Source organism: Brachionichthys hirsutus, chromosome 10 (genome assembly GCF_040956055.1).
Source record: "Brachionichthys hirsutus isolate HB-005 chromosome 10, CSIRO-AGI_Bhir_v1, whole genome shotgun sequence".
Classification (NCBI taxonomy): domain Eukaryota; kingdom Metazoa; phylum Chordata; class Actinopteri; order Lophiiformes; family Brachionichthyidae; genus Brachionichthys; species Brachionichthys hirsutus.
Window position 1 is genome coordinate 12,403,498 of NC_090906.1, and position 26,537 is coordinate 12,430,034.

At 47.7% G+C, this 26,537-nt stretch overlaps 1 protein-coding gene across 1 annotated transcript in view; it reads right to left on the bottom strand.

Annotated features, from left to right (window-relative positions):
- rapgef6 (Rap guanine nucleotide exchange factor (GEF) 6) overlaps window positions 1-26,027 on the bottom strand; it is a 42,259-nt gene extending 16,232 nt beyond the window's left edge. Inside the window, exons 1-11 of the mRNA XM_068745039.1 lie at window positions 25,971-26,027; window positions 22,356-22,490; window positions 21,587-21,604; window positions 6,785-6,916; window positions 5,910-6,093; window positions 5,136-5,272; window positions 3,448-3,606; window positions 2,858-3,010; window positions 1,989-2,153; window positions 1,002-1,109; window positions 530-733 (exon numbers count right to left, since the gene is read on the bottom strand). Coding sequence (XP_068601140.1) covers window positions 530-733; window positions 1,002-1,109; window positions 1,989-2,153; window positions 2,858-3,010; window positions 3,448-3,606; window positions 5,136-5,272; window positions 5,910-6,093; window positions 6,785-6,916; window positions 21,587-21,604; window positions 22,356-22,490; window positions 25,971-25,979 — 1,404 coding nt within the window. The 5' untranslated portion in view covers window positions 25,980-26,027. The remainder of the gene's footprint in view (window positions 1-529; window positions 734-1,001; window positions 1,110-1,988; window positions 2,154-2,857; window positions 3,011-3,447; window positions 3,607-5,135; window positions 5,273-5,909; window positions 6,094-6,784; window positions 6,917-21,586; window positions 21,605-22,355; window positions 22,491-25,970) is intronic.
- Window positions 26,028-26,537: the final 510 nt, after the last annotated feature.

Genomic DNA, 26,537 nt, shown 5'->3' on the forward strand with positions numbered 1-26,537 from the left:
GTTTATCACCCTCCCCCTGAACCAGAGCTCTGCCTGCTAGAGCTGAACACACTGGTCAAGCTGCAACGCTCGATGAAGAACCTGGAAATGATATATATAAAACTAGAAAAGGACCTCAGTCCCCCTATATTGTGATTTATACCAAAAATGATCGTCCTACATTAATTTTATCTATATTTTTAGATTCCTTGAAAACAAACGTTTAGCGACTGGATTCACGTTGATGTCATTATTAGTTTAGAAGTTATTCACTAAAAGCAGACTTCTTCTAGATTTCTTCTAGATCTAGATCTTTCTAGCTACCAATTCCACAGCATCTTGGTGAAGGCAGCAGAAACAGAACCTTATCCAGAGTCCAGGATCTCCTCTGGATCGCGATCAAAATGTAATAATCTGTTCCTGGTAACATTCCCAACATTTCCTGAAAATGTCATCAAGATCCAGACAAACAGACGTGGGGGGGGGGGGGGGGGCAGCAGCTGTCGTTTCTGCGTAACCATTTGATAGAGCAGCGGCTTCGTCCTCTGACCTGATCGCCCCGCTTGAGTCCCGCCTCTGCAGCCTTGCTCCCGACTTCCACGGACTCCACAAAGATGCCGAACCCTCTCTCGCTGCCGCCCTGCACGCTGAAGTGCAGCGGAGACTCCCTGGACGCCTTCTGCAGGGTGATTTGTCTCCACTTAGCCTTAGCGGCACATGCTATGTTGAGCAGCCGCAAGTGGCCCTTCATTTTCTGACAAGGAATGAGAAACGGGGGGAAAGGATGAGCCCGAGCAGTGAAAAACCACCTTGTGAATGTAATTAGGGATAAATGCGCTGGATCTTAGATGAGAATCTAGACAATAACAGAAATGTTATTCTAGCTGCACTGCTATTCTCTCATCACAAGGTACGGTTTTTTGAAGACTCCGACATGTTGGAGTAAAAAGTAACCAAATGCAAGATGACCTGAATTTCTGCAGTTAAGCAAAAACCAAATGTGGACTGATGTTTCGTCTTACTGTTGTTTCTAGGCGTCTCTCAAAGTCCTCCAGGAAGTGTGTCATGGCTGGGTCACCCTCAAAGTCATTGAAGTGGTTGTTGACCCACAGCAGCACGATTCTTGTTACCTGGGAGACACAAAACACACGATGAGGAATTGGAGGCCGCTTAAGGAGCCTGAAGCTGAATGGAATGACTATGTGGACCTCTTTGTTAACCACTTGGGAATAATGGAGTAAGAGATTCCCCTCGTGTTCTTGCGTTCTGTTGTGTGTGTGTTTTTCTGTTGTCTCCGTCCATAAGTGTGTCTGTCACCGGTAACGCACTGCCGACAGCAGAGAGGATCCACAGAGTGTGGCTGTACACAAAGCTCAGCCATCGATTGCTTCATTTCCTCTCGTAAAACTTAGAAGAAAAACCAAACGCAAACCGCAACTGAAAATTACACCGGTGGCAACATTATGCCAACCTTTGCAAAACGTCAAAGCGGAGACCAATAAATCAACTCGGAGCGTAAATCAATGGCCGCTTTCTACTCCTTTCTCGTGCCATCGCTCCGCTTCTCTTTACACATCCTGCAAAGAGTTAATCCTGTTTAATGGAGCTGAAGATTATTAAACAACTAAAGACTATTGACAGTACCGGCCTAATCTTAGCTTAAAGCGCTAATGGAGAGAGAGAGACGGGAGGTGGGAGGGGGGGGGGGGGGGGGTCAGGTGTGAACAAATCACTGCTGGGCTCAAGGACAGCTGAGCTGGTTGAAATCATATTGATCAGCATGATCGGCACCTAAGGACATTTACTTCTGAGATGTAAATAGCACCGATTGGATGAGGTTGCATTCTCTCCACTACTGCCCCCCCCCCCCCCTGCCAGCTGATTGGGTAGAAAAGAAAAGGTAAAGTAGGTGAATCTCCAAATGGCAGAGAGCCAGGTAAACTCATTGCGTTAAACTTAATAACTCACCGCGACCAGCTGACCACACCCACACCCACACCCAAACTCACCGTGTCCCGGAGGCCGTCCACCTGGAACCAGCCCAGCAGTTTCAGTCCGACCTCCATGGGACTGGACAGGAAGGTCCTGTAGGTGAGCAGGAAGTCTTCGATGTAGGTGGGGTCCACCACCGACGGTTCTTCCACCAGGTGCATGATGAGGCGCTCCGGGGTTCCCTGCGGCACACAGAGGAGAACATGCTGCACACGCTCGCGCATACACACACATGTATGACCGCTGAAGTGACACAAAGGCCTCAAAGCGCACACACACACACACTCGACACACACCAGTCGGACCATTTCAACATTAATCATAACCGTGACATGAACGTTAACGCGGCCGCTATTGATCCGAGCTGTCAGGCACCCATCAATAAATCATGAAAATGCACACACACACACACACACACACACACACACACACACATTTCTATTTTTGTACGGAATATTGAAGATTTTGCCAGAATCTTTTGAATACATCCATAACAAAGAGACACAATCTGGACTCCTCGGGTTTCAGCGGGTTTGTTATCCGAGGAAAGCGAAGGATTCCCGGCGAAACGGATCATTCGACAGGGAGCAGAAACTACAAACGCGTCCACTTTAATCCAACTGCAACAGAGCGAAGCTGAAAAACAGAAGCGGAAATGCTAACGCTTGCGGATTGACTCATCTCCACTGGATGGGTTGTTCGGAGCCTTGCCCACAGCGCTGGCTGAGAGAATCATTCAGGCCCATTATCTGATCAATACCTGGTTGTCTCTGGAGGCTCAGGGCGATCAAAGGGCCTTGGAGCCCCAAACGATGTAAAAGCGTCACGGCACACTTCACAAGCTCTAGAAGCACTCTCGAACCCCGACTGAACTCTGCTCGCTGACCTTGATGACGATGTGTCCCTTCCTGGTCCCGCTCCGGTCCAGCTCGCGGTGCTCCTTCACCATCACGATCTCCCCCTCCTCCTCCACCTTGTGCGTGTTCTTTTCCACGTGGTTAAGGATGCGCCAGTAGTCTTCCTGGGCGATGCAGACGAACTGGTCGAGGGCGACATGAGGAAAGCCGGTGAACTGGTTGTACAGCGAGACGCTGCTCTCTCTGCACCGCAGTCGGGTACTCAGGCAACGAGACGGAGCGAGCAGAGAGAGGCGTGGGGGGGGGGGGAGGGGGGGGATGAAGGAAGGGTGATCATACCAAACTGAATATTAGATAAAACGTTCTCTCAACTAGAGAGACGCTGCAGCCGTGCTAACGCAGCAGCGCTTCGCTTCTCTTGACCGATTCATTCATTTCTGCATTTGGGCTCAGTTTGACCAATGTACTGAAGACAGGAAGTGATGTGTGCAGTTGAGGAACTGGGGAGTGTGAATAAAGGTTAGCGCAAGTCGATTGTACCTTTGTAAACCTTTTAGCGCCACTTCTCAGATCTAGATCTGCGGGAAAGCTTTGCGGCGCTAAACGTTGTCATTTTTACCTGGCAGTCGTCCCCTTTGGTGCGAACCTCTCCGTTCATGTACTGCTTGTCCAGTGAGGGGGAGATGCCGAAACTGTTGCCCATGCAAAGAGTCTCCGTTCGTCCCTCCGGACGGCTGATCTCCACGGCCCCGTTCAGGATCACATACCAGAGGTCCAGCTGCACAAATCAAACATGCAGCACTTAAAACATGCAGAGAAGCCACCCCCCCCCGCCCCCCCACAGATAAAGAAATATCTTGCACAGCCACTGTGTGAGGCGGGAGGACAGCATTGAAGGGATATTGTGTCTCCAGAAAACGTAAATGCTGGCAGCCACAATAGAACAAGTCACTCATCCTCAGTGTGAGGGTATGGAGAGAAGGCGGATGAGCCCCCGGGGGCTCCCTGCACAACTACAGCCCATATTCCCTCATTCTGCTTCTCGCCCTGCAAATCCTCCAATGTCGGTTTATATCAGTCGCAGCTTTTCTTTCGCTCACCATCAGTGCCTCTTTCCTTCTGTCAGCCTCAGAGTGGAAGCGGTATTCAACCAAAAATATACTGCCGTAAGGAGGCAAAGTAAGGTATCTGCAACCCCCCCCCCTATTCAAAAGTGCATTTTATTTTCAATCTCTGAGTTTCACTGATTTGTTTCTTTAAATATCTATCCAGATATGCACTTTGGTGTCGCAGGGCCGTGTGCTGAACACAAAGCCTATCCCTTTGCTCGTATACAATTAATACTGAGATCATATGAGAATTCTCTTCAGGTGGTTTGGTCCTGAATAAAATGGTGATGGACGCACGCACGCCGTCTCTACCTCTCTTTCTACCCCTGCAGACTTTCTACCCCTCAGCAAGTCAAAAACTCCTCATTAACCTTCCTCACAGAGTCCAGTGGAGGAGAGCCGTCCATCAAACTCAACACAGGAAGTATGGAAGCCCGGAGACCCACACCGTGCACATCTGTGTGTGTGTGTGTGTGTGTGTGTGTGTGTGTGTGTGTGGATGTTTTGTTGCCGGCTGGCAGACAGAGCTCCTGTTTCTCAGGCATGTAACTTAATGAATTAACTGTGCAGCAGGTGATTGACGGGCTTTAACTCTGCAGCGGATATGAGTTCCTGGTGATGGATAGACTGAATATGAAGCTTGCAGATTACGTCGTGATCTGCAGCGAGGGCAAGCAGCAGGTAGAGGCGAATCTAGAGAAGCGGAGGTCTGCTCTAGAAAAGAGAGGAATGAAGGTGAGCAGTAGTAAAACAGAGTGCGTGTGTGTAAATGAAAAGGTCCCAGGGGGAAGAGTGAGGTAAGGGATAGACGTAAAGCAGGAAGAGAACTTCAGGTACCGAGGGTCAACGGCGCAGAGCGATGGAGAGAATGTGGAAAGGAGGTGAATAATCCTGGTGTTTCTTTCGTCTTTTTGGGATTTTCCATGATATGCTTTTTATTCCCACGACACTCAAGTGTATTTTTTTTTCAGGATTTTGAAAGATGACATTAACATTTTTGAGACTGCCAAAAGACAAATGTCATTATTGACACTTTCATTATATTAACAACACAATGAGTTATCAGCAAGCCTGCAAATGGAACAGCCATTAAATTGTCAGTGTGGCTGTGATAATAAATAAAGCTGATCATTTCCTGTTTTTAGTGCAATAAACATTTTGGCACAAAGCTGTGATGCATGGACCGGCCCAGTCCTACCTCCTGTTTGTTGTGCAGTACGACTGTGGCAGCCTGCTCCACCACCTCAAACACCATGACGCTGCACAGCTCCCTGCGCACAGACATGGTCATGTTGGCGAAGGCAGGAAGCTGGTGCATGAACTCGAGCAGTTGCTCTGCGTTGTAAAGGAGAGAGAAGAAAGGAATTACAAAGAGCACTCATCCGCTGTGAAACGTGTGCAGAGCATTTCACTTTAGCATCCACCGCGTACAAACAGCGCACTGATGGGAATCGAACCCAGAACCTTCTTGCTGTGAGGCGATGGCGCTAACACACTACGATGCTGTGCATCCCCCATTAATTAAAAGGAGAGGAAATCCTGAGGGGCAAAACAGAAATCTGGCATGCTGAGAATACTCAAGATACACTAGAGAAGGTAATATATGGGAAATACGCACTGGTCATAATCAAAAGCTCTTTATTAATAATTATAATCCCACTCAAGCAATAACGAGAACCCAATAATGTTATTCAAACAAACTGAAAGGTTTTGATTACAGTACTTCTGTAAGGGCGTAACACACCCCTCTACACTGTATTACATCCAATTGGTGCTGAAGCCCCCCCCCCCCCCCCCACTGGCCCTGATAATGAAGCTGGGACTCTGATTGCATATTTAAAAATACACACTGGAAGGGCAATGGTGTCTGGAGACCATGGGGGGGGGGGGGGGGGGGGGGCTTTCCGTGTACTATGGACAGTGATCCTGGTTATAGAAGAGAAATACTTGGTGAAGTCAGAGTCAGACTGACCAATGTCGTCATCGCTGCGATCCGCTGGGTCTTTCTCCAGACACTCTCGGACCAGGTCTCGGCCGACGAGAGTGTCCGAGGCCCTCTCCAGGTCCTCATCTTCCTCCTCCTCCTCCTCCTCGCTGTCCACCGCAGCCTCTGGAAGCCCAGACAGGTCCACATCGCCGAGCTCGCTCTCTGTGGCCTGAGAGAGAGAGTAGAGAAGGCACCACAGAAGCTAGTGATACCACATCAACTGCCCGGCCTCACCTCCCTGCCCCGGCTGCTCGTCACCGGCTGGGATGTAAGAGATGTAGATATACTGAGGATCATTAAACGTCCTGCTTGTTTCTGAGGCCAGCAGTGAGCAATGATCAAACCAGCTCATCAGCAGCTTGAGACTACCTTCATTAGTCAAACGGAGCTGCTCTCTAACATCACAGGCACAAACACGCATCAGGGATTTTAGATGTGCATGATATGAGGAACAGCAACATGTAGCTACGAGATTTGGGGATTTAGTTTGTGTTCAGAGCTGAAACTGGGAACAGCCTTCAGTAAGGGCTGACGTGAATACTTGCTAAATGAGGATTCTACCTGCATCAAGGTATATAGTTTAAAGGTTTATGTTCATCTCCTGCAGATGACCTTTACTTCCACAACGGGAAGGATGGAGGTAGAAGGGATGTATAACCTCTGATGCCGTGATACAAGGAGGGATAGGGATGACACCAATTAGACGATAACCGTCTTAGGCAACGGATGTGTAATAAAAGCTACCTTGAAATGTTTAACAGAGGGGAAAATACAGGCAATGAGAGGAAAGAATATTTGTTAAAACTCTGAATAGAACTGAACTAAAGTCGGGTGAGATCAAAGAGCAGAGAAACGCTAACCTGGTAAATATCTGACAGACTGCTGCTCCCCGAGTCGCTCGCGATGCTGCACCCTGATTGGCTTGGAGGCACGTGCATCACCTGCTGGTGGGCGTGGTCAGTGAGGTGCATCTTATTAAGGTCTGCAGGAAGCTGTTCAGACAGAGACAAGAAGTGGGAGAGCGAGGGTGAGGGGGGGGGGGGGAGAAAAAGAGAGAGTTCGATAGATACCAAACAACACACACACACACACACACACACACACACACACACACACACACACACACACACACACACACACACACCCTGGCTTTCCACCCAGTTAGTGAAGATATCCTGTCTGTGAACCGTTGAATAAGTGATGGCGTCCGACGGCGGCGCTCGGGTCTCTTCATTAACGCACTGATTTACAGCAGCAGTTAGGCAGCCATTGAAAGGTCACGGCGCCACCATCAGAGAAAGTGACAACACAAATAGGAAAATGTGTTAATAAGTGCACGGGGGGGGGGGGGGGGGGGTGAGGGAGTGGCAGGGCAAGTGAATAATTGTGGAGATTCTCGTGGCTCCTAGTCACACCACAGACTTAATCCTGTTCTAATCCCCCCTCTTTCCTCCTATCAGATGGGGGGGAGGCTTTAAGGGGTCTCCCATTCTCCTCATGCATTAAGTATGAGATTTGGGAGATTAAATATAACTGTAAAAACTCTAGTGTGTCGCACGGGCACAATCACTGGAGGATGAAGATCATGGTTTCATTTCACCAGAAGTCTCCAGAAAAAATGAGCCTCTTCCTCAGTCAAAGCAAACGTAACAAAAGGATTTTATTTTTAGCCACCAAAGGCGTTGTTTGTAAGACGATGTCATGAATGAACTGGGTGATGTCATGAAGAGAGAGAACCAGTGGGAAAAAAGGAATTGTGTCTTTTCACTATATATTCACAAGTTAACACTTTGTCATCCATCGTCCACGGAGGAACGGAGATCAATGAATATGCAATTGGGCACGCTACTTTTGTCTTTTTTTATACAGCTTTAAGCGCTAATTTGTCTGCTGACCGAAACCATATACGAGGTCTGCACGTTGCTTCTTTTATTAAAACCAGCTGTGCTCCACTTACTGCATCCGATTCCAAATGTGAGATTAACTAGCTGTGGTCTTCAGTAATTATTTTTGCTTTTATTTTCTCTGTTATAAAATCAACTATAAAGCCCAGGCTGGCTATTTAGCTACATAGACCAGAGACTGGGCTTCCCAAAGGCAATTTAGTGTTGGGATAAGCCCTGCGCTTCTTTGTAGGCCAATGCATAAAATAGATGTTTAATGGATGGTGTCTGGTCTGTGTTTCATAATAGACTGGGATTGGCCAGTAAAGAGTCCCAGAAGGGGCGACGCCATTATGCTGCCAGCCATAGATACACCTCCAATAATACATTCCCGTCTCGTTGTTTCGTTCAGGCTTTGTTTGGACGCGGAGACTAAATGGCAGGACGCACCTGAGACCTCTGGGGAACAACAGAGGGTCAACGGTGTCCAATCGATACGCAGAATGAGACAAAGAGGAACAGATGCAGGAGAATAATAAAGAAAAGATATGACTGATTGATCCAACCCGATGGAATGGCAACAACGTTAACAAATAATGACACCGACAAAGACCGATGAACATTTAATCTTTGCAGAGAAAAGCCAAATGGAAGAAGCACGACAGGCGTCGTGGAAGCAACTCGTCTTCTCAGAGGTTTATATTTCAGGTTCTTCATTTTGCTTTCAGAAACGCTAAGAATAAGTGTATTCTCTATGTTCAGAACGCCAACCATCGAAGTCTGGTCTAACCTTCACTGTCCCTCTTATTGTCTCATTTCTAATCCTCAGCATCTTCATCTCCGCCTCCTGTCTTTTCCTCATGTATGTACAGTAAATCAATAACATTAAAAGTAAAAGAATACATAACGATATACTGAAGTACTGGCAACTCAATCATGAATGAATCTGTCAGTAAACTGTTGACTTGACAATAACATGAGACAGAGAACCAACGTGAGCCCAGCAGATACTCGCAGCTGCTGGTGTGTAGCTTTCATCTGCTAAACGGAGCACGCAGCACGTCAACACTTAGCATCCGTCATCATGCGCTTAGGAAGATAAGAGCAGGTCATTCCACCAGCATCCACATCTTCACCTGCAGCTGCAGCCTGACAGCACACGCCGGTCAGAGACTCCGCTCTCCGAGCGGCCTGCTTTTTATCTTGGTTTTAATTAGCTGGCCCGTCACCTTGTCTTTTCGGATGATTTTTTTTTTGGTTAGAAATTCTACATCCTTGCATTAAAAAAAAAAAACGGGTTCAAACCGCTGATTTCTGCTCACATGCATTTCAGCATGAAAGGCAGGAAGGAGAAATGACTCCCAGCAGCTTGATTAAACCGGCCAGCTGAGAACACTGGCGCCTCTTTTACTTTGTCTAAAATCCCCAAAAAGGTTACCTCAATTACTGTAAAAATAAATAAATAAAAAAGAGAGAGAATGCCTACAAGAACAGAGAGAACAATCTGAGCAACACACAAAACTGTACACACAGAAATGGAGTATTTGATACCTGGATTGAACGCTTCTATGGGTCCAGTCAGTGAAACACACAGCGAAGCGATTGAGCATGCAGTCAACCATCCACTCTGCCTCTGGCGAGTCCACAGATTAAGACACATCGCAAAGACAGATGAAGGTTTGTGGGGGGGGGGGGGGGGGGGGCAGAGAGCAGCAAATTATTGAAATGGGATCGAGTGTGAGAAACAAAGAAGATGAATTGAAAGTGTGCAAAGAGGAAGGAAAACAAAGTCTCAAGAATTCTATTCTACCGGAGTCTACACTGACATATCTCTGGTGCCATGGCGACGTGACTCGCTGTGCCTCCCCCTATCAAGAAGGGACAGGGGGGAGGATGGGGGGGTAATGAATTGATGCTGGAATTAAAGGTGACAACTGTAAAGAAAGAGAATGGAGAGGAGAGACAGACCTACGATGAGGCCCTAAGCTAGAGAACATTTGAAAAGTGCCGCTTTACATTTTGGGTTTATGTTTTTAGACTAAAAGCCAGAATATCTCAGCTGCTTTGGATTTTTCTTTTTTTTCAAATGCTTTATCTTGCGAGAACCCCAAACTTGATTTAAATTCTAAATCGCTGGAGACCATTTTGGGAGTGAGACTAAACTCTATTGGTGACTATTTCTATAGATACAGTTGAGACAATTACAGAAGCATCTATTTGAAGGAATTCCCGTGCAGTTGAACAACTGTAACGGTCACGCGTGTCCAAAAGTCGCTTTGGAACAGAAAACCAGACGTCAGTGGTTGGAAACGGAAAGAAAACCTCTTTACCGGCACAAAGCGGAAGATTGGGAATTGCAACACACGTGACTGTAAACTTAGAAATGTTATTTTTAGCGAGCGGAACAAAAAGTGCTTTCTGTAATTTGGCAAGCATCACCCCTGTGAGGGGAAAGGTTCCCACAGTTTGAGGTTGGCGTGACTTTAACCCTCGACCGGGAGGCTGACGGGATCTCCAGAGGATAAACAGCGTCCACAGCCTGCGTTGTGACAGACGGGAAGCTGAATGGGGCCGTCAGAACGCTGCCAAAGGCTCCTGACTTTTGCCCCGGTTGTCAGAGAATGATGAGAGAGATGTGGGGGGGGGGGGGTTAGACGAAAGAGGAAGGACTAAACAAAAGAAACAGAAATGGAAGAGAAGACGCCGCGTCTGCGATCCATCGGCTTCCTTTCATGTCAGACAATTCCTCCGTACGTTCTCTAGAATCAGGGAAAACTCTGAAGCAGTGGACCAGAGCCCTGAAGTGCTCAGTGCGTGTGTGTGTGTGTGTGCGTGAACGCTCGTCTGTCTGTGTGGCCATGGCGACGCATCCGAGCTGTGCCCCGCCTCCCGCCGGCTTTAAGTTTGATCAGTTAAGTAGTCACCACTTATATTCCAGCAGGTGGAGATAAAGACGTGTGAGACGCGTTTTGCTAGTTCAGCCTCGTCTTCAGCATCGCCCGCTCCTCTTCCTCATTCACTGCTGTTCCTCCTCCCATCTCTGAAATGGACCTCTTTCATCTTCCCGACGCAGGAGGACAGCATAAATACCGTCTGCTGCTGTGATAAAAGATCTATCAGATTCTGATGGGTTTGATGTTCATTAAAGGGATGGCAGATCATTATGCTGTGCAACTGTATAATGTGTGTGTGTGTGTGTGTGTGTGTGTGTGTGTGCTACAGGAAGACAGGCGTCTCTGTCTGGGCCCCTGAGGGAAGCTGGTTGTCCAGGTCTGCCAGATTCGTGAGGGACGGCTGAGCACTTGGCTTTAACTCTGTCACATGCACGCACGCGCACAGACAGACAGACAGACACACACACACACACACGCTCCCGCCTCCCCTCTCATAACAGATGCTTGCTGCCCTGCATCCCAACCCACGATGCTTCACAACCACCACCACACAACGTGCACCCCTACAGGTTGACCCGGGGGCCAGGAGGAGGGGCCCCGCCCTGTGGTTCTCCTGCAGTGTGAAACGCTGGATCGTGTTCCACCCTGCCGACCCCCCCCCCTCGCCTCAGCCCAGACGGAGCCGATTTCAGTTCTTTGGTTCCTAACATGAAAGGAAATGAAGTCTGTCTGCCTGTCTGCCCCGGATCTGCAGGGCTCCCTTTTATTTTACCCGACAGACAACTAGCCTCGACAACAAACGCAACAGCATCAGGGCGACAGCTACAGCACGAGCTGAACCGCCGCCTGATTGGTTGAAGACTTCAGGTAAGGAGCGTTCACTGTTAGAAGCCTGAACGCTGAAACGTGGTTCAAACAGCTGAACGCAAATGAGATGACAAACGTACTTTTCACACCATTAACTAAAGACCAAACATACGATGTGTACAAAGGGTCCAGAATCCATAGCCTCAGTCATCAGAACCCCGGTTTAGTGTGTCTGTGGCCGGAGTGCATCTCCACGTGAACGGCGTCGCTCCGAGTCCGTTTAGCTCATTCTGGATCAGATCCAGAAGACATTTTACACGATGGACCCCTTTGTGACCGAATTAAATGCAGATTTTACAAGATATGTTTTTGTATTCTACTTCTTTTTAAGCCCCCATAATAAGTAAATGGGAAAATCCAGATTTGTTCTTTTCTTTTTTTGGAGTTCGACCAAGACCAGTTTTTCCGTAATCCTGCAAACAGACTCTAAAACAGAACCTTCTTGGTGGAGGGAATGAAAATAAAATCTGCTTCTTCAGCCTTAATTCAGGGATGTACCTAAAATGTAAAACATTTTGTAAGGTTGTATAACGAATGACTTTTGGGAGTTGAGTTATGCACGGCTTCACCTAATGCAGCCCATATTGATCTTCATCACCCCCACTTCCTGTGCATACGATATCCTATAGATCTCTTTCTGCATGCTAAAAGCACTCTCTCCCTTTTGGTGCCCACGCTTCTCTCTCTCCCTCTTTGATCTGAACACCCCCCCCCCAATCTCTGACACCACCCCGCATCAGTTTGGTGATCGACCCACCTGTGGGCTGGAGGTCAGGGTAAAACCGTTAAGGTCAATGAAGAGGCTGTGGCGTTACAGCAGGCAGGGATCATCTACGAAGTTCGCCAAAAAAAAATCCATCAACATTTTCAAGTTCAGGGGAGGAGAAGCAACTCTTTAATGGTTTCCTTCCAGCGTCTTGATCATGCAGAGAATTACAGGACAAAGTGGATTTCATGATCAGAAGCTTAGGAATATAACTTTTCAGCATCTTTCAGATAATACCAATATTACAAAGTTGCTGAAAGCAGGGCTTTGTAGTATCCAACCCAACGCAGCAAAAACGTCTTAGCTTAGCTTATATCATTTGCCAGTTTGACTTACCCGAGTTCTTTCTATACAAAGTCAGCCGTACAAATCCTAGACATGAGTGAACATATACAGTATATCTTTAAATATAAGTATTTCGAGGGTACTACGTTGGCTCAAATATGGAACGGGTCAGTTTGTTGAAAGTCTCGCCAACCAATAAGAACCCAATCACACCACTTCCTGGCTTCCCGTGAACACACCACCCTTATATTACTCCTCAAATGTAACAGCAACAATTACTTTATCTCACTGTCAAATTAAAATGAGTGCAGTTATTACTTGGGGCGTAATCCTAATCCCTCAGTCTGACATATGACCATGTTCCCTTCTGGAAAAAGTGTCAAGCTTGGAGGCGCTAATAAGTCTCTTAATACCGTCCGGGCAAGAAGCCGCGGCACCGAGGAATAAGGTCAGCAGACTTAACTGAAGAATAATTAGTCACCTCGCTCCTCTCTCAGGGCCCCCTGCAGTTTAGTGTAGCCAGCCAGCCAATCGGTTCAGATGATGACGGGTAGGGCCCGTCACTGGAGCGTGAATCACACGACAGCGAACATGAGATTTAGTGAAGGAGTTCTATGTGTCTCATTTCTTTAGGACCTGTGAAACCGCCTGTTTACGGCGTGGCTGGCGCTTTTTGACTGCTCGGCTCTTCTGTATGAAGATAGGGAAGTCTAACGGGCAGCGATTGTTCAGCGTGAGGTGGAAGCGGAGATGACCGACCCAAACCGACGCTCATTCCAGACATTAAAATCATTTCAACTTGGGCACAAATCCTCCAAAAACAAAGGATGAAACTGACTCTTTCATGCAAGTTTGTTTGAGGGTTTTCTTTGAGCGAAGGTTTATCTGTTTAGTACGGACGTATGCAGAATCCGACATTAGATAGAAGTCGTTCCATCGTTATGGAATGACATGTCTCAATATTCAATATTCGTGTGTATTTATTGATTTTTTTTTGCATGTGACCCAGGCAAAAAAAAAAGTGTACAAAAATGGATCGACGGTAAAAGCCATTTCTTAATCCAGTAGATACAAATAAAATAAATAAAAAGTTCATTTGAACTGCTACGTAGTGCAAATATGTAATTATGCATTCATTGTTACAACAGTACACTAAGAAATGTATAATCATATACATAATAGGAGGTACAGGTTGGACACAGGAGGAGGCAGAAGCTGTTAGACGGAGTCGGAGTGTGATTTATAAAGACAGGAAGCAGCAGATGAATGAGGATGCAGGCCGGCAGGGCAGCAACAGCAGCATCAGGCTGGCAACAACAACAAGCCCCGTTATTGATGTTTAAATAATAGATGTATAGCTGGAGAGAGGGCGAGGGAAGAAAAGACACAAAGTCGTACGGAAATGAGAGTCCCGCATTAAAAACAAATGATGGAGGCGTGAAAGGGGAGGTCAGAAGAAGAAGGTTCCCTCTCCGTAAGAGAGGGAACCTTCTCTGCGTCTTGAATGGGGGGGGGGGGGGGGGGGGCAGGACAGGACATAAGCTGGGAGAGTTTGGTGGACAACGGGTCCCATGTTGGCAGCGAAGTCCTGCTGCCGAGGGAGCAGGGGAACCGGGGTTGTGTTCCAAACAGGACGTGATTTAAAGGGACAGTCCGCCCATAAATGCAGCACAATAAAAGGAACGAGACGCAGGAGAGATGAGATGTCGAGAGCATCCGAGCGGCTAAAGGTCTGCTCTATGTGCCGTTTAAATGAAGATGCAAATAGGAGGAGCGCTCAGTGCAACAGAAAATAAAAGCCCTGGCCTACATCTTCATCTGCGTCAACTGATCCCAACTTCCCAGCCACGCAGTCAATATTTCAAAAACCATCCTCTAGAAACCGGAGCGCGTGAGGGCAGCATGCGCACGGGAGGAGACGCAGGCCGGAAAGGTTCCTGCATGGCCGAATAAATAGGGTTTAAAGATTTAAGATCAATCAAGTGGCGCTCCACAACCTCTCATTTGGACTAGCTCAGACTCTGGATTGAAAAACAGAATCATTACATGTAAAGCTGGTTGCATACTGGGGGGTGAATCTTTAATCCAGGATCACGACAGAGAAAAGAAGAGAATAGCCAATCCAACCATCAAAGGCACCGACTCCCAGCGAAATGATTGGCTGCTGTCCTGAACACGCTGCCAGTGATGCTACTGTGAATATGTCTTGTGAAAAAAAAGAAAAATCTAACAAACAAACAAACAAAAAACAGTTTCAGAGGTTTTTTTTCGCCCGTGCGTTTTCTGTCTGTCACATTTATTTATTTATTTTATTTTTTCTCCAATTTCAAAGCAGTTTCCAGCACAGCGCTCCATCTTCCTTCACCCCTCCTTCGGTGGGGGGGGTACCAGGATTAGCTCACTTCAATCCTGTCAGGGAATTGAAATCCCTTCACATCGCTCGCTCCACTTCTTCGGGCTTCTTTCACAACCCCAACGCGGTTTTGCTCGTGCGTCTCCGGATCACCCAATGCGAGGAAAAGGTAAACCTAATTAACCTCCGTAAAAGCTGGACTCTTCACAGACGGCAGCAATTAACCCCAGACTGAGGACGAAGGCGCTGGACTCACGCAGCACCGAGACGGGGGGGGGGGGGTCGATGTGTCCACTTCACTCTTTACTATTGATTGGAATCAATGCCGATAAGTAAACACTGACTTGGCAAAACAACAAGTCAGGGATAAATATGCGACCCGTTTGCTGGGAAAGCAACACTTGTCAGTCGTGAAGAGAAAACTGATCGGTCAATATGTTGGTGATGTGTGTGTGTGTGGGGGGGGCAATCAAAGGTCATTAAGAAACTGTCAAGTTATCAGTTACTGAGCTAAAAGATGAACTGCCAGGCGTTTTGTTGAAGGGCTTTGGACTGACAACTAAAGATGCCGTGAAGATTTCTGTCTTCATTGGGATTTAGGAATTTGTAACCGAACTTTATCAGGATAGTCAGGATTGCGTAGTTCAGAAAAAAAAAAAAAAGAAGCAAGACAAATAGAAAGGAAAAATCTTTACTGACCCTTTTTACCTCTCAATTGAAAAACGTCATGTTCTCTATGCCTTTAGAGTCGAATGGAAGTCAGTGCACAGTTTGCAGCAAAGAGCTTCCATAAAACTACAAAAACACAACAATCAGACTTCAGATCCTAGCAGTGAGCATTCTGCGGATCACAGAAGAGGTGCGAAGCAATTAAGATGAACAATAAGCTGCTGCAGTTCTGCCGTTGGAGCGGTACAGTTGGAACGCTATCTTAGGCTAAACGCTTTCTTACGTCTCCAGGGGCGCAATTAGTACGCGTCACACGGACAGCATTTAAACGTGTCGTCATTCGAACCTTCACTCTGAAAAACACACAAGACGCTGCTTGTGCACGGGGTGCCGTCTTCAGCGCAGCGTCGTAATGTTCTCAGCGGGATGGGGTAACAGCTGGATTATCAGGAACAAGTACAGCCATTAAACTAATTCTACAAACGGCTGCACCGTTACGAGACATCCGAGAGACTCCGGCTCAGCGGGACGCGCCAAGCACGCTTACAAAAGAACTCCTGCACAGCTTCTGTAAATATTTACTAGAAGTTTTATTTAAATCAAAATTGCCCATCAGCATTAGCAGAGTTGGACATCGGGCATAATTCCTGCACCATGACGCAGATGGGGAGAAATAAAAGAAGAAAAAAAATCACCACTTTGGCCAATGGAGCGGATTATTTTAAATATAAAGATAAAAGTCCATCTGACACTGTCTAAACTATATGTTCAATTCTTAGCATTCAAATTTTGACTATATATTACAATACAAAACCTTAAAATAGAGAAAAAAGCTATTTTCCTAAGAGTTGGGGAAAAAAAGCAAAGCAGCATAAAAAAATAAACACAATCAGTCTCTGGTGAAAATCTGCGGCCTCAGATTGGAATAAATGATCGGTTCAAGCACAGAAAAATGTCTTTATTACATCAAATGGAATCTTCAGTGGCCGAACAGAGCTCAGAGTTGATACGTCAGATGCTCGGCCCTGCGTCTCTAAACGTGGGTTACCGATGGCAGCAGATAGTTAAATGTCTTCTTGTTGTGCTGTGCGGCTAATTCTGTTCTATTTTTAAACCCATCCTCCTTTTACAGCGAGAGACGCTGACCTGGTAACAGCTGCTTTGAAAATCACTATCTTTAACTGCAAAGCATGAATGCGTTTATAAGCAGAATAAATATCAGAGATATAAAACACACACACACACACACACACACACAGCATCCTCTGCCAGAGGCACCGGTCAGAAAAAGGATTACGACATCGCTTACTTTGGAGGACCACGGCTGCAAGCAGTTGGCATAGCAACGGACCAGGAAAGCCATTTCCACAGGAAGGAGGGTGCCAACGAGGGGAAGTTTCCCCCGATCACCAAGAGATGAAGAAAAAAAAAAGGGGGGGGGGGGTGAATAAATAAGCAAACGAGGAGGGCAGGAGCTGATGTGGATCTCTTTGCTGCAAGGAGGGAACTGTCCAGTAAAATCCTCAGCGTGGTTTAGGCAGCGGAGCGTCGGAGACTGACGCCGCTATAGGAGAACACTTCCAAGTCGAGGCGGGTCCGTCTACGTGTCAAGCTTAATTCAGATTCAACAGAGAAGCTCGAAAGAGAAAACAGTTCTGGCTCCTGCAGACGACTCAAACTAATCCCAGAGGTGGAAAGGAGAACGATAAAAGCCACGCAAAAGTCCAAACGCCGCTGGATTTGTTTGTTCAAAGTCAAATGCGTCTTCTTGTTCATCAGCGTCTTTTAGAAAGAGATTCCAGGTTGTTGTTTTTTATCTGTGTCTCTGCAGGCCGCTGGAAAGAAGCATCTGACCTGGGCAAAATGATTTCAAAGACCTCCCGAAAGACGGGATCCAGTGAAAGCAGGTCTGCTGCTCCTCCTCAGGCGCCGTGCCTCTCCGTGAAACTCCGTCCTCAGCCTATTTGCAACTCTTCCTCTACAACAGTCCAGCGGTGCAGCTCCATGTCAGGACCCAATGACCCCGCCCTCACAGCCCCCAGCTTCAAGATCTTTTCTTTCTTTTTTTTTTGCCCTGGTTCGCACTCACACCTCACGCCGGCATTCCATCCTCCCACCGTCAGAGACACCACAGCGGGTAGGATGCTGCGCCGCGGAAAGCCGGCCACTAATGGGAAGCGGCGGAGAGGGAGGAGGGGAGAGGGAGGAGAATCCGGCTGAAAAAGAATGACATCACCTGTGCAGCGAGAGAGAGAGGGAGAGAGGGAGAGAGGGGAGATGGGATGGGAGGCGGCGTGGATGAAGCAAAAGCAAGCAGGGGGGGGGGGGGGGGCTGCATTAGATGGATTGGCTGCTGAGCAGATGTGGATGAGAGAAAAGTGAGCGAGAGAGATAGGGAGGAAGGAGAGGGAGCATCTTTATTGATCGGCTGGTAACATAAAGCTGAGAGCATTGAGGACAACCCCCCCCCCCCCCCCCCTCCTGTCCGTGTGCAGAAGTTACACTAAATATGGGTTGGGCGGAATTTACAGAGCCCCATCAGACGCCGGGGGCATTTGGGCGATTGTGAGCAAGCGACACAATAGCAGCAGCTAATGATGGGTTCCCCGCCTGAAAAAAGGAAAGAGGGACTTGCAGCGCAGGATTTGGGATACCAGAGAGGAACCGGGAGTCACTGAGCAGGAACCAAACTGGCGTGAAACCAAAGACATTCACACTCGCAAAGTCCTGATTGGAATGCAGTTGAAACACGGCTCCCGTTTAAACCGGGACAACAAGCAGCGTTGAGCAAATGGCCGAGAGGAAACGAATGATTTTAAAACCTCTCGAGTTCCGGTCCATCCGCATGTCCTCGGTCACGATTTCTCATTGGCCAAAAGCGTGTTTCTGCTTCGCTTTCTGAAAACATGAAAGGGTGAGACCTCCATGCATCAAAAAACCGACGGGCCTGCATCATGCAAACACTAAAATAAAGAGTTTCTATTCTGGGCTGAGAGCGTCGCTGCCTTTCTTCTGTTCTGCTAAGAAAAAGATGAGAGAGGAGGGACTGATGGAGAGCAGAGATGACAGACCCCCATAGAGGAGCGATGCAAGCTCTTGTTACTTCAGAGAGGGTGCGGATCGCACCCGTTCTTTCTGGCCTACGAATACTCCCCCTAGATCCCCCCCCCTTCCTTTTGTTCCACCTCAGATGATGTTATGTTCACAACCAGACTTTTATCGTCTCTCGTTTTCCCTTCTTTCTGCTCGGCGCTGTGAACCGGGATCTCTCAGCTCCCTCTCCTCTGTGCGCGATGGCTCCCCCCCCCCCCCCCCCCCCCCCCCAAACGAATAAGAATGACATCATCCTTTCAGCCCGCAGCCAATCAGACGCGAGCACATGGAGCCCTGCCTCCCAAGGAGCGGTGTGTCCACAAGAGAGGGAGAGGGAGAGGAAGAGATGGAAACGGAATAGGAAAGGCAGACGGACAGACAGATACGTAGAAAAATCAATTACCGGGAGGAAGCGCGTGTCGTAACACTGAGCTGAGAATGCAGCTCCTGTGCTAACGTGTGCTAGTTTATCCTCTGGGCTGCTGTCAGAGCTCTCTCACACACACACACACACACACACACACACACACACACACACAAGACTTAAAAGACGATCGCTTCTTTCTTAATGAGCTCTGCACAGATTTACTCCAAAACGCTGTGAACCGTTTCGGATGAAATGTTTACTGTCATGTTGTCATCATACAGAAATAACTTTATCGATCGGATGGCAACAAAAACCAAGCGCTAAGCACGTCAATCACGCAAAGCAACGCCTCACAGCTGCTGCCAAAAAGCAGCGAATCAAAGTGTTTCTCAATCGGGTGTCTGTGAAGAAGAAATAATAACCGAAAACCAGAAGATTAAACAGATGAAATTCAGGAGAGGAGAGAGAAGAAGAGAAGAAAGGACGCCACTAAATAGGAAACCTCGACACTCATCACGCCTTTATGCGATCTCTATTTAAGGCTGAACCGGGAATGAAATGAGAGAATCATTCCGAGTATCTCATTATTAACAGAGATGAACGCCATGACAGCGTTTAAAAACAAGCGCGTCCAGAAAAGTCAAATCTTGTCCTGCGTGACTTCCTGATGATCCACTTCGAGCTGCGCTGCACTGCGCTACCCGACGCGCCACGGCGGGAACGAATGCAGAACTCCCCGTGACATGAGCTCTGTCTGCAAAACGCAAAACAGGAAATACGTCAAACAGGAAACACTTCCTGGAACGGCCTGTGATTGTTGCCATGTATGAGCATGAGCCGGGCGACGGCAGCTGATGTGTGACCAACGGAGGGGAGGGCTTCTGTGTTTATTTAGGGGGGGGGACTCTATATTTCAATGACAAACCATCATGAGGACCAGAGAGTTAGCAGATTAGACGTTGTGAATGGTCGTGCGTATCGAGCCGTGTCACGCCTCAGTCATTTCCGAAGGGGGTCCCCGTCTCTCTTTTGTCCCTCGGCCTGGTCCTGCTGGGACAACGACTCAATGGACTCAAAGATGGATCCAGTATTAGAATATCGACTTTGATAGTTAAGTCTGCTTAAAGTTTAGTAGCAACCCACACAAAGCACAACAACGTGGTGTGTGTGTGTGTGTGTGTGCGTGTGTGCGTGTGCGTGAGAGAGAGAGACACAAGACAGGAATTCCAGCCATTTAAATCAGCCCTTCCATTTCCGACACTCAGCTCCACTCCCTGGTGAGCTGGAGATGCAGATGAGAAAAAAAAAACAATAAGAAAAACAATCTATCCTTCATATGTCTGAATGTCGCTCTTGGGAAATTAAACATTTTGAACATAATTGATAGAACACTTTAGATCTTCAAGTATGGAGGCCGAAAACATGGGAGGATAAAGGATGGAGGCGGGAGCAAGGAGAGAGGAGAGCGTGGGAGTTAAATGCTGACATCATTTTGCTGCTGCTCCCCCTCTTGGAGAGGAGGAGGAGTATTGTGAGGATGCCCACACACACACCTGCATTCAGTATGCAGGTGTGTAGAGACTTGAGTTGTGTGTCATAGCGATAGGGGAAAATAAATGGGTCCCCCCCCCCCCACAGAAATGTCAGACATTTAGCCTCGTAAGGCAGGAAGCTAGCTCGCCGCAGACGCTGCAGGAGGCGGAGTCGTTTCCGGTGTGTGTGCACGGGCGGCTGCTCCACGCTCGGAACGCTTCCACGTGCACACTGAGGCCAAGTCAACACGAAGGGCTAAAGGTGTGTGCGTCTGCGCTACCGGCGCGTTAAACGTATTATTACATCGGGCACAGCCTGCTTCACTCGGACGGACCGTCGGCGCTCTGCATGTTCCAGCACAGCTAGCTACGCTGCGCAGGTAGAACGAATGTGTGTGTGTGTGCCCTGTGGGAATGGATTACTGAGGTCACCGTGATTTAATGGGGGGGGGGGGGGCTCTAAACAGCACCCTCTGATCCTTTAGCACAGCAACATCTGTCTCCGGGTTTCTCTGCGTGAACCTGTCTCACATCCCAGATGTGCAACCCCCAGAGAAATAGAAGATAAAGTCACCGGTTCCCAACGTTTCACTCTCCTTCGCAACATACCAAAACTGGAATGTGGGCAAAACACAAAGACGACATCCGGGGTCAAACCTGTCCCTGTCCCGTCAGCTTGAGATGTCAAAACAAAGCCCGGGCCGCCGTACAGCTGTTGTTCCCAGCATGCATCGCTTGACTTCAGTTAGCCCCCTTCCTATCTGCCACCCACATTATCCTGTGTGTGTGTGTGTGTGTGTGTGTGGTAACCTCAGAATTACCGCTTGTTCCAACACTGTCTTGGTTTGAAGCAACAGTTGCATGCAATAGACGCGCACAAACGTCCACGCTAACACACGCACACACACATTCATCCACACAAGCACAAAGGCTCTTTTTGAATTCGGTCCTACCTGGTTGTTGACATAATCCTGAAGGCACGAGACATGAAAGAGAAGGAAACGAGACATGGTCACACAGAGGGGCGTCAGAGATTCTCGTTCAATAAAAGGAACATTGAGCTTGTCCAGGGCCCCGTTCAGGCAGACAGCAATGTTTCCTTATTCTTTTTGCAGTAATACTAATAGTGTTAGTATTTCTATGATATTCGTTTTTCTTTTTATCCTGCTTCTTAGAAAAAGTGATGCGCTTGGTTTCAAATCAGAGAAACTGGCCTTAAAAAAAAAAAACCCCCGAAGCTACAAAACGTCACCGGGAGGCTTCAGAGACGCACAGGGCCTGCAGAGGACACTCAAAGCTCTCCATTAAGCCCCTTTGTAACACCCCGGGGATCTCTGTGTGTGTGTGCGTGTGTGTGTGCTGGCTTCTATCGATTAGTAACTGTAACTGACACACTCCGTCTGAGTTGTGTAGCTAACAGACAGATTAACGCTGGCAAAAAAAAAAACAGAACCTCCTCGTCGGAGGTAATAAAATAAAACTCAAGACCAATTTGACGAGCAGCTTTCATGCAACAATTAATCCAGAGGTCAGTCGGTTTGGTGAACTCTGACTGATTATAATTTTACACTGTAAATACATGAGTGGCGGCTCTGTGAAGGAAGACGGGGTGTAGCCGTCTGGCTGCGATGGAAGCCGCTTCCTGTTTTAGATTGAGTCCAGGTGAATAAGCTGAACCCGCTTTCCCTTCTTGTCCTGCCATAGGAATGGCGTTACTCCTACCGTGCTGTAGCTGCTGAGGTCTGTGATCAGTTCCCGCTCTCCTCTGGGGTTGACCCTCCTGAAGCGCCGCCTGGACCGCCGCTGTGATCCCTCTCTCTGCAGGAAACTGTCGTCGCCCTCGCTGCTGTTGTCAACCTGCAAAGCACAGCCAGCACCGTCCTCAGAACAGCAGCTCCGATGGGATTCGCACCCACAACCCTCAGGTGTGTGGGGACAGCTGGAGGGCCGACCCTCACTGTATGGGAGCTGCGAGTCCCTGCTTGTTAGTCGGTCAGGAGTTTGGTTCGGGTTCGTACGCCCCACGTTCTGCTTCCCAGGATCTGATTTCTGGGTATCTACATTTTGGATCTTAAGTCCGGTCGAGCTCTGAAGCCTGAATCCGATCCGTGAATTCATTTCCTTCCTTTTCGCGGGGTTTCCTCTGCTGGCTCCTGGTTGAACATCCAGTTCTTCCAGAGTACTGAGAGACGGTGCCAGCGGAGAGCACTCATCCGGAAGCAAGGACACAATCAGAGCAGCAAAAAAAAGCAGGAAATGCCAAGGGAGATGACAAAAAACAAAAATAGAAGCGAAAAACTAACAGATAAACGTAACAGAATTATTTCGCCCAAAGTTTGTTTTTAAAAGTCAAAAATCCTGGGTTGCCCCCCCGCCCCGAGACGACATCCTTTAGCGTCAACATCCACAAGAGACGCAGAAAACCCCTCACACAAACAAACGAGTGGATCGTCTCTCTTTCTTTCTGTCCATCCTCTCCCGCGGAATTAAAAAAAAGACGGCGTTCATCTGCGTAATGACGGACTGGCTCACGTGCTTCATCACACGCGCGCACGAGAGAAGTCTGAGCCCTGAGTTTCTTCCAGGAAACCGTAAATACACAAATATCCTGTCAGACAAAAAAAAGAAAAGAGAAAAAGGCAGATTCCGGCCATACAATGGTTCCCCATAGGCGCTCTCTGTCGGAGCAATGTGCTTTCCGTCTCCAGTCCTTTATGTTAAGTGGGTCAGTTCTCTTATTAAGTCAGTAACGGCAATATTTAAAAAGGAATTTAAACTATCTTAATCACATTTGCAAAAGTCGTTCATCGTCTTCTTCACGATTTATCGTTTGAGTATTATTTCTGTGACCGACAGAAAAGAACCCTCGAACCTCCAATCTCTCCTTTCTTGCTACATGTTATGTTCTTTGATACACTTGAAGTACTCTGCTGAATGACATTTCAAAATAAAAGCATCAACTTGCGCAGCATTTATCAGGTTTTAGGCAGCTTCCAGAATCCCTTTGAGCAAACCGTACGGAGTGCGTCTGTCGCTTAATTCATTCCAAACAGTTTTATCTCCTCCTATTCATTGTCTCTTTATTATAATATCATTTTTACATTTCTATTCAAATGAGAAGCGTCATGGGGTTCGTTCTCTGCAGACGCCGTCCCTCGTCCCGAAGACCCTGATGTCCACAGCTTCCCTGCGGCTTGAGGACTCCGGTTCCCTTCCGTCTCGCTGTGTCCTCGCCTCTCTGGACGCGACCACCATCCATCATGTTACCACCAACTCGACTGACTGTCAGCCATAGTGTGACCGCTCTTCCTGCTTCCCCCATGTGTACGTGACTAACATCTCCTCCGCTTTCTCTCCTCTGCCTCTCTCTCGTTTGCCTCTACGCATTCATTTTTTACTACCCTTCTTCCACTCCCAACTACTTTCCATTCCCAAAACACACACACACACACACACACACAACCCCACCCTGTCAGTCTGTGAATGTCGCTCCTGTCCATCCTGTGACCAGCGTCATGGCGACAGCCACAAATTATACTCCCTCCACTATTCCCATGGCCCTAATTAGCTGATTGGCTGCAATGCCGCATAATTAGACCACAGTCCCTCTGCTTGTGTGCATTTATACAGTTATATTGAAGACTGGCTCTCTGTGTGAGTGTGTGTGTGTGTGTGTGTGGTAAGAGAGAGATTCCCACCCTACATGACTGTGTCAACTTCCATAAACATCGGTCAATAAGCAACCGAGATATTGAGGAACACATTTTGAAGCTCCATTGACTGCAATGTTAATGTAAATAAATTCCCAAGCGATCCACAATTCTGGATCTCTTCTGGACTATTGCCAACATTTCATCATCTGTTCCTGCTAAGATGTCCAGCCGCTGCTGAAAATGTCATCCAACATCCACCTGTAACTTTGTGAGTTATCAGCCAGCGAAAACCGAACCTCCTCGGCGGGGCAAGAGGAGAACGCGCAGCATTTAGTCGCTTTTATTTCCTGCTGATTTGATTCCGTTACGTAAGAGGCATTTGGAGCAAAGCCGCGATGTGCGTCAGAGAGACTACGCAGGGCTTCAACGGCATCAAGGCCATCGAGTGAGAGGTTTATATTTCACAGACCTTATCCAGGTCCAAACATTCTACTCAATCCAACGCTGGTGCACATCTTCCTCTACTGAGACAGGAACTTCATCAAGCCCATTTCTTTATTCCCAGAACGGAGTGCAAATACTAATAGATGAAAACAAAATGTCTGCCCCCTAGCTCTGATCAGCTGATCCGCCTCGTCTCTCATCCCCATTTATTTTTCAAACTGTCTTCATTCTTTTCTCTCCAGGCTGAAGAGTCAGCTGAGCTTGGTGGTAGTGGTGGGGGGAGGGGAGGGGGGGGGGGGTTCTTTCCACCACTCCTCTAAATGCATCAACAATCTCAACTAAATACGATGCAGAGGAGCAATTCAGGATGCTGATGGAGCTCTTCCACATTAAAAGCCTTTTTAATTGCTGAACTTTAATAGGAAAACTGGAATTATTGGTCTAGAGATTGTCATCCTCCCAGAAAACAAAGACAAAAAAGGGACCGAAACCAGCAAGGCAATCAGACTCCCCCCGGAGTATTAGCATTTCCTTTATGGATGCTAATTTGTGGAACTGAAATAACTATCATGGAAACCTTGCACATTATTGCCTCAGTTTTCAATCCTTAAATCTCAGATGAGGCGTTCTTAGAGAATCCTGCAGGAATGATTTCAGGAGGTTTCCTGTGAAGTTTCTCCCGCTGAAGGATAGTGAACGGCTAACAATCAAGGACACACAAGGTCAAATTTGTGAGGGACGTTATCGTTCAGTAATGTCTGAGGAGGCGGGGCTACCTGCTGCTCAGGCAGACAGAAGCACGATGCGTTTTAATTTACAGACTATGTCAAAAACTCAAGAGTATGTCAGCAGGAATATAAAAAAAACTAGCGGGTTGATTTTCAATGAAGGGTGTGACAAACACACCGAGTCAAGGTTGAGCTTTGGAGGATGGATTTTTGGCAGAGGGATGCGATCCCTGAGACCACTGCTGGGTTTATGTTATCGAGACGCAGTAAACGGTTTGGCAACAAGCCCCATCAGCGAAGCTCGGCGGATCTGAGCCTGATGACGGAAGCACAGATATGAGGAGAAAAGGAGGTGGAGAATGATGAAAGATTGTGAGAAAAAGAGGTGGAGAAAAAGAAGAAGGGGGGAAAAAAAGCAAGGATATCAAAAGGATGGAGAGGGGGAGCCGGAGGAAGATGAAAAGGGAGCCGTTTAGTGACACGCAAAGGGAGGGGGCAGCGTTTCTCCTCACCACAATCATCTCTGACGGCTCCAATGTGATGCATTCACAGCCTCGCCTGCCTCCCAGCTGCTTGCCAAAACTGGAGAGAGAAAGAGAGAGAGAGCACAAAATCAGGGTTAAAGAGACCCACCAACCCGGGGGCGGGGGCAGTCAGTGGACGGGGATCAAAAACCGATCTGAGGAAACAAGTCCTCGAGTCACGATCAACGACGCCCCGAGAACCTCTCTACCTGGTGAACGTCTTGAGTGCGGCGTGTTGGGAGTTATTCCGTGTCTCCGTGGAGCGCCGACGCTCATTATTATAATCAATAGATATACGACATCCTGAAGGTTTGGTCCATTAACAAAAGGTAATATCTCATGTGATGTCACAAAGGAGAAGACACATCTGTGCAACAGGCTGTGTTGCACAGATGTTGTAGGCCTCCGGCTACAACATCTTACAATCAGGTGAAACCGAAGGAACGCAACGATTCCAGCGTTCCAGCGCCGCCCTTATGTCTGATCGAACAGCGTCTCTTCCCAACAGCTCCCGTTCCCTCGGTGACATCGAGCACATCTCAGCGCTCCTCGTGT